The 7,787-nt window shown below is 35.1% G+C and overlaps 1 protein-coding gene across 2 annotated transcripts in view; it reads left to right on the forward strand.

The window, feature by feature from the left end:
- The window catches only part of PRKCE (protein kinase C epsilon), a 283,861-nt gene extending 277,095 nt beyond the window's left edge, over positions 1–6,766 (forward strand). Inside the window, exon 16 of one of the 2 annotated variants that reach the window (XM_032682640.1) lies at positions 3,569–3,671. Coding sequence is in view for 1 of the 2 variants with exons in the window: in XM_032682639.1 (XP_032538530.1) it covers positions 3,569–3,715 (147 nt within the window). In the remaining variant the exon portion in view is untranslated. Of the gene's footprint in view, positions 1–3,568 lie in introns of both variants that reach the window. The other variant, XM_032682639.1, reaches the window with a different exon arrangement.
- Positions 6,767–7,787: the final 1,021 nt, after the last annotated feature.

Genomic DNA, 7,787 nt, shown 5'->3' on the forward strand with positions numbered 1-7,787 from the left:
GGGGTTCTATCTCTGTAGCTTAAGTTTTATATCTGATCAGATCATACCCACATGAAGAAAGACCAGCATGTCTCGCAAGATAAACAGGTCACACTAGGTCAGACAGGACACCTATGAAGCATTCACACTGCGGGGAAAAAGGAAAACAAAAGATCAACTGGCCAGCACATTTTCTGCACAAGAGGTAGTGAGGCACTATTCCTTCTCACTATCAGAAATACTCTGCTGTTGGAGAAGCCATCTTCCTGATGAGATTTAGAACTGGAGTCATGTCATTTTTAGTCATTAGTAGTGCCATGTCACTGCTGCTGCTCTTTGTCAGAGACAGACTCTGCTCACACGCTGCCTGCAGTAGAGTAGTTTCAGTGCAGTGTGGAATTTGGCACCTACTGTTGGAAGCTCTTGGGTAGCTGCTGTGCCCCTGCTCTCGTGTAGCACTGATGCATGGTGAAGACAAGATGCTTGGGTAGTCGAGAGAGAGAAAAAACAGCATCTGAAACTTCATTGAATTTCTGTGGGTTTGGGTGGACAGCTGTAGTTTTGGGTGTTCTTTTTTCCTAATACTCTACTTTCTTCAGTCATCTGAAGTTGAAAAGTCTTACCTGGAAAAAAAATTTTGAAGTTTAAAATAATTCATCCCAGAGTCTCAGAATTGCAGGCTAAATAAACAGAATCCCACCCATTTAATTACTACCTTTTAAATGATGCATTTGCCAGCCAATCTGAATATTTTTCCTTTTATCTTCATGATTTTTTAATGTTCAAAGTTGGATAATAGCTGCACTCTTTTTCTTTCATATATTCTCCTACCTTGCAGATCTTTCTTCTTTTCTCAGCTTTTCTGCTAGGAGACCGCCACAGCCCTTCATACCTTCATCCTGAGTCCTCATGCTGCAACTCTATATTGGTTCACGCCCTTGGCCTCCAGAGTATTCACAGTGCAAGTACATTAAAATAGCAGTAGTAGCAGAAATGTGGCCAGACCTGTTTTGTCTTAGTAGATGGAGCCTTGCAAAATAGGCATAGCTTCAGGAAGAAGGTACCTAAGTTGCTAAGGAGGGTTTCTCAAATAAATCTTTGTGTTGAAAAGAAGCACTTGTTATGAACTCTGCCTTTGCTCTTTTATGGCTTATTCCACTCACTTTTTTCCCTGTGATTTCTTTAATCTCAGTTTATCAATTGGTTAGTTAGAGACTTGTTAGTGTATCCTTGCAATCATAGATTGCTTCATGCTTGTCCTGTTAATAAATTGGATTATTTACCTCTCTGCTGCCAAAACTACGTGGAATTGTTTATAAATCTGAGAAAGCAAAAGTGTCTGTTTCCTCCTTTGGTCTTGAAGACATATTTTAAAACTTAGTAGGCTTTTAAATCTAAGCACAAAGCTTGGGATTCAAAGTTCTACTGAAAGCATAATTATTTTTAATCAGTAGGACTTAGGTACACCAATGTTGGGACAGTTTTTTATATGTACCCATCTGGGCTCTTTTTTCATCTAACACCTTCATAAGTCTTAGTGATAATTTTCTGGAATAAGTAGCTATTAGGAATTAATTGCCCCAATAGGCTTTGAGGAGTTTGTCATCTTACTATTTTAGTTTCAGCAGGGAAATAACACTTTTCACAAATACATTGAGTGAAAACCTGAAAATAATATATATTGTATTTGTTTTCAGCTACGCCAGAGCTTATTTGCTCTCGATAGCTAGTGGTTAAAGTGTGAGTGTAGTCACATTTCTTTTGCATATAACTACAGTTCTGAATTTGAATTGTACTTTCTGCAAATATTCACTCGCTTCCTTCTGATTTATTGACTATTCCTGTGGAAAATTCATTGTGTGTGTGAAAATACTACGGTAGGACATGGAGAACAAGAAGAATGTAGATGCAGTTGCAGTGTAATGCATTTCAAAACTGAGATGGAATTTCATTCTTATTTTACAATATTTGCCCAAATGATTTGGGGAAAAAACCATAAAGTCCAAAGCCACATCCCTCATGCCTTATGCAGTTTGAAGTATATGGGTTGCATATACTTTATGTCTTGTCTTTATGTACAAAGTAAATATTTCAAATGTAAACTACATAAACATGTATATATGTTTGTTAAGTCCATATCCCTTTCCTTTTAATGGAATTTTGTAGATAGAGATTGTAGATTTTTTTTTGCTTACACTTAGAAAGTACGTGGTTTACAATTAACAGTGTCTTGCATTTATATAGACATTTTTTCCCTATATCTCTAAAGTTCTCACAAACAGTGTAGGTGAAGGTTGCTGCGATCATTTTACAATTGTGAGAAAGGAAACTGTTTAGTGCCTCAGTAAAGCTGATGAAGAAAATACATTTATATATATGTATATTTTATAGAAAAATTTACCTATGTTGAAAGAGGGCATATATCTCATTTGGAATACATTAATATACTTTATGATGTATGACTTTATCATTCTACTTTGCAAGTCAAATAGCTATTCTGTTTCCAGTATCATCTTAATCTCATACATGTGCAGGATGAACACAAAGCTTGTTTTCAATGTGTCAGTGTGCCTCCATTAAGTATCACTCAAATAATTATTAGATTCCATGAAACAAAGAGAAAAGAGACAGTGTAAAGAAAAATGTTTGTTCCAGTTCCCTGAACCTGTACGTGCTTGAAATACGCTGCTAACTTAGAAAATGTGAACAGTGCAGGTTCAAGGGAATGACCATGGAGAATGTTTTTAGCTGCAGCCTAGAGTGTTTTTTTCATGTAAGTGGTCACAGATAGTCACTGTTGTGAGTGTCCTGAGGACAGCAAGTCAGCCTCCCCAAGACTGTTTCTGGTTAATTTCTCTTATCCCAGAACATGTACAGTTTGCACTTTGTTGGCCCAACTTTGCTGAAGGAGGGAGGTGCTTTAGACTTCAATGGGGAAATCCTGATGTCATTGAAATAAAGAAGACTTCTGAGGTGGATTTCTTTGGAGACGCAATTTCACACTTTGCCATGGTGCTCTGAATGACGTTCGGCTGCATTAGGAAATCTGAGTTGCCAATATGGAGCTCAAGAATTTTGGATTGAGAGCTGTTGCAAGCTTTACCTCAGGTTTTTAAAGCTGAGTGTAGCCTGATTTAAAGAAATGGTTAAATTAGAGTTGAAACAGTAGACTGTGTTGTGGGGGAATCAGTTAAATCAGTTCACTCTTTGTCTCTGAAATGAGAGATGATTTATTCCAATCTAAGAGGAAACAGCCATACCACCTACTATGCCAAAGCCTTTTCTAAATCAGTCCTAATTTCAGCTACCTGCTTTATCATCATACTGCTATTCCTTCGCCTGTCAAGAGACCCATGAGTCTCTGGGAACTCATTTATAGTACTGCTTCTGTGGCCTCTCCTGAACTCATTTATATTACTTGCTCCTGTAGCTTCTCTCATATGTCTGTTATTATTTGTGTGAAGTAGCTCCTCTTTTATTTCAATCATTCCAGAAAATTCAGCCTTTGGGGGGGATGGAGAAGAGGGAGAGCACCTTTTATTTTATTGTGCTGTTTTAGTATTCACCTTATTTATATTTTTCTTCTCAGAAAACCAAAAGGGATGTAAATAACTTTGATCAAGACTTTACACGAGAAGAACCAGTATTAACGCTAGTGGATGAGACAATTATAAAACAAATCAATCAAGAAGAATTTAAAGGGTTCTCTTATTTTGGAGAAGAGCTACTGCCATAGACAACGTTAGACTGACAGATGAATGATGCTGCAAGAAGTGATTCTGAAGAGATCATCAAATCACTGAGACTCAGTAGATCAAGAACTACTTCTCTTACCCTGAGCCCATATCCCGCGTTAAAGTATATATTTATTGTTTTTTTTCCTTTGTCTTCTGACCTGAAAGCACTCTTAATTTCTGTCTCACAAAGCAATGCAAAATAATTTTGTATCAGAAATTGTAGATGTAACACACTGCCGTATATTTGCGACTTTTCTTTTATTCCTAAGAATAGGAATTCCCGGAGGACGAAAGTGCATCTCTTCCATAGAAAATGAAGCTATACTATTAAAAGCAATTTAGCAGACCATGTTCTGTAATCATCATATGTATTTAAGCTAAGAAGGTGAGAACTATTTCTTCTGCACTGGCGGTTATGGTGAGGTCTGTAACTCAGATGCCCTTTGAAAAGCAAAGTCTGCCTTCATGGAGATTTAATACTCAATTATTAATTTATTGTGGTGAGGTACAAACTATAAAGCTGTCCAAAAAAAAAGAAACACATCAATTAAGGATTTTAATGAAGTTCCTCATACAATGTACAGAAAACTCTTAGGAATAAGAGTGACAAAGATAACTGAAATTTTATTTAAAGCAAGAAATAGATACCATATGGATAGTTACTAAAGGGCTAAAGAATAAAAAGCCTATAGTACTTTAACACAGCTATAAATAGCCATTTTACTCTTTTTCAGGCAATTGGGAGTACTATCCATGTTACCAAATTTAGTATCCTTTTAAATGAACCATTAATGTGACGCCAAGTTTTCAAATGTTTACAGTTAATTTTGCATTAAAAATTAATTATAAACATTATAAATTTGCCATTGTAGCTACAGTGATAAGTAATTTCTTATTTATATTTATTTTCTCAGCAGTGTGTTACTTTTGCACACTTTTACAAAACCATAATACTACTGTGTTTGTTGGGTTTTATGTTTAAAATCTAAAGAGAAAACTGCTTTTAGAAGACACAAAATAAGGCTACACATGCATTATGTGGAAGTGTGTTAAAAAACTGAAGATCAAACATTCACAAACTGACATTATCAAAAGTTGTAAATTGATATTTTTTTTGTGTATGAATTGAAATGGTAACTCATGTGGACAATATTACTAATGTGAAGTTACCTCCTGTAGATACGCTAACAGTGTTATGTACTTATTTCCAGGAGTACCCTGTGGTTTGGGTTTGGTTTTGGTTTGGGGTTTTTTTGTGTACATGTATCGCTGAGGTCATTTTATTATATATTTTACTGGACTGAGTGAGCGGTCATTGGAATCCATTTTAATTGTTGCACATGGATTTCCAGCTGCACAAAAATATATATACTTGTGATTGGCAAAGTGGCACTAAAGAAGCTTTTTTGCCTTTTGTACAGGTGAGATTTTGTATATAGTGTTTGCTGCAAGGCCTGTGGAATTCATTGAATATAGAGGTATCAACTGCTGCATGTTCAGGCATACTATTAAAATGTTAGTCTATGAAAGAATAATTATAATAATGTCCATGTGCAATACTCTTGTATGTGTATTGGTTCAAGTTACTGTCAGAAAGATGAGGTTTTTGTTATAAAAGATGTAGACATATATTAAGCTATACTAAATCTCTTGTATAGTTCTCTTCAACTCTATTATGACATGATAGAGCTCGGAAAGAGAAAGGAATGTTACAAGTCGTGGTGGACAAAGTGTGAGTCATTGGCTTTAAGAGATAATCTCGGACTCAAGCAGATGAGTTAGTTTGTGTCAGTTTTGTGTCTGGCTGCTCATAGCCTGTTACTGATGACACCATTCAGCTCCATTTTGTTTTGTTTTTAAAACTCAGGTGTAATTATTATATATATTCTTATGATTATTTCAAAATATTAAATATTATGATATATCAATTAATGTGTTGTCTGACCTACAGGTGTAATAATGGATCAAGCCTTTAGTTTAATTTAATTTATCCTTAGTAATCTTTTGTACTGGGAAAAGACTAGCTTCTGGAGCTGAGTACCAGCACATAAACATCTTAATGATTGCATCATCTCAATGTTAAATTTCTTTCTCTCTTAGAAACACATTGTAGAACTGCCCATCAATTTGTGTCTCACCACTGGCTCTGTTTATTTCTCATCACAGTTAGATTTTGACATCCAGGCAAGAACTGATCACAATGCTAAAGCATTCTTTTCCATGGATGAGTAGACTGGCTAGGAAGACAAGTTATTGGATAGTGCACTACTGTTTGTCCAACAAGAGGCCTTTACACAGAACTAGGAGCATTTATTTTGAAGGAATAAAAGCATCCCATAAAGCTATTGTGTGCAAGCTAGTGTAGTCTGTATTCCCATTTCTAACATGAAGATAATTAGCAAATGTTTGTATTTCAAGAGGCCTCAGCACCTGCAATGTTTGGTAGGATGCTAAGAGAAAGTGAAGGAAATAGAAACTTTTGCATGGGCAGACATTTCTTCAATATAAATAGTTAGATCCTCTGCCTTGGGTTTACATCAGAAAGTTTTTATGTTAACATTTTTTAAAGATAATTCTTAAAAATGGACATTCTGTTACATTTCTGCCTGTTCTGTAAAATCTTTCGTGTTCCTTCTTTGTCAAAGGAGTGCAAAATGCCAAAAATATTATTAATAATAACAATTATAAAGAATCCATTGTTTCTTTGTTTTCCTCCCAAATAGACTTTATTAAAGATGGAAATAAATTTTTCTCCATAGGGTGAAAAATAATTCTCTCCTAAAAGGCTTACAAATTACCTCTTTTTAAATTATGTGCAGAATAGTTCTGGCTAAATATAAAGTGTATTCAGTTGGGGGGGGTAGGTTTTTTTTTTATTGTGAGGATTTATTTGTACAGAATTTTTTTCTTATGGATGTAATTTGAATCTCTTGCCATTCATTAGTGTTATTTCATCGTAAACATTATTACTGTGCCAAATGTACTGTATTCAAAAGGATGTGAATGTGTATTGTTTCAGAACCCAATAAATACAATGATGTTAAATCTTATTTTTTTCCTCAAAGTTTTCCTGAGTATTTCCAATGAGGAAGAAAGAAAGATGAAGTATGAATTTTTTTCCTGTTACATGCTGTACAAAATACCATGAGCTTGTCTTTTAGGAGTGGGCATTTTGCAAAGGAAGGATTTGCTAACAAGAGCCTCCTCTGTGAAGCACTAAACACTCCAAGAAAAACACAGGTAACAGTGCATGAACACTATTTGTCTTGAGCAATATAACATTTACCTCAAAAACACCAAGCAGGTGAGTTTACATACTTTTTCAGCTTACTGGCTACATAATGGTCACTGAGTTGTGACTGATCACAGCATTCTGTTTAGCTGCATTGTTAAAACTCACTTCAGTAGGGCACTTTTGGGGACTGCTTTAGCGTTTAATTGGATTGCTTGAGGGATTAATAGCATGTATAAGTTTAATTAAGGGTAATAGAACTTATTAAATGATTTATTTAACTTAATATGTCAATGTGACACGGACTGAAATATTTCAGTATTTCATCATGTTTCAATTTGCACTGTAATTACTTTCCATTTTCATCATCTAAAATTCTTATTTCAGTTTCATTAGGTCAGCTATCAGCATACTCTGGCAGTAATTCCAGTTAAGAATCTCCAGTTAATATACCTAGCTAGTAGGTGTACTAAGTAGCTTTTTTAAAAAAAAAAATACAAGTTTTGAACAGTGTTTTCTGTTCAAATTGCAGCTTTTGCATAAACCTCCACTTTGCTGAGTCTTCTCAAAGTGGCTGAATGTGTTTGGTGACTATGAGCATATTCCAGTTTTCTTTGTGTTGACAGCATTAGCATAAACTTTGTCATACAGATTTTACCAGTTAAACAACTATGTAACATTGATTTTCTGGCTGTGTGTTGCACCTTTGAAAACATGAAGACTTAACCCTCATCTTATAAACAATAAGATTCACTGTTCTCCAAGTAGATCAATCCATTTCATGTTTTCTTGTAATGCTGTAAAACTGATGCCTGTTAAGAACGGTTTTTATCCTTGCT

Source organism: Chiroxiphia lanceolata, chromosome 3, assembly GCF_009829145.1.
Source record: "Chiroxiphia lanceolata isolate bChiLan1 chromosome 3, bChiLan1.pri, whole genome shotgun sequence".
Taxonomy (NCBI): Eukaryota; Metazoa; Chordata; class Aves; order Passeriformes; family Pipridae; genus Chiroxiphia; species Chiroxiphia lanceolata.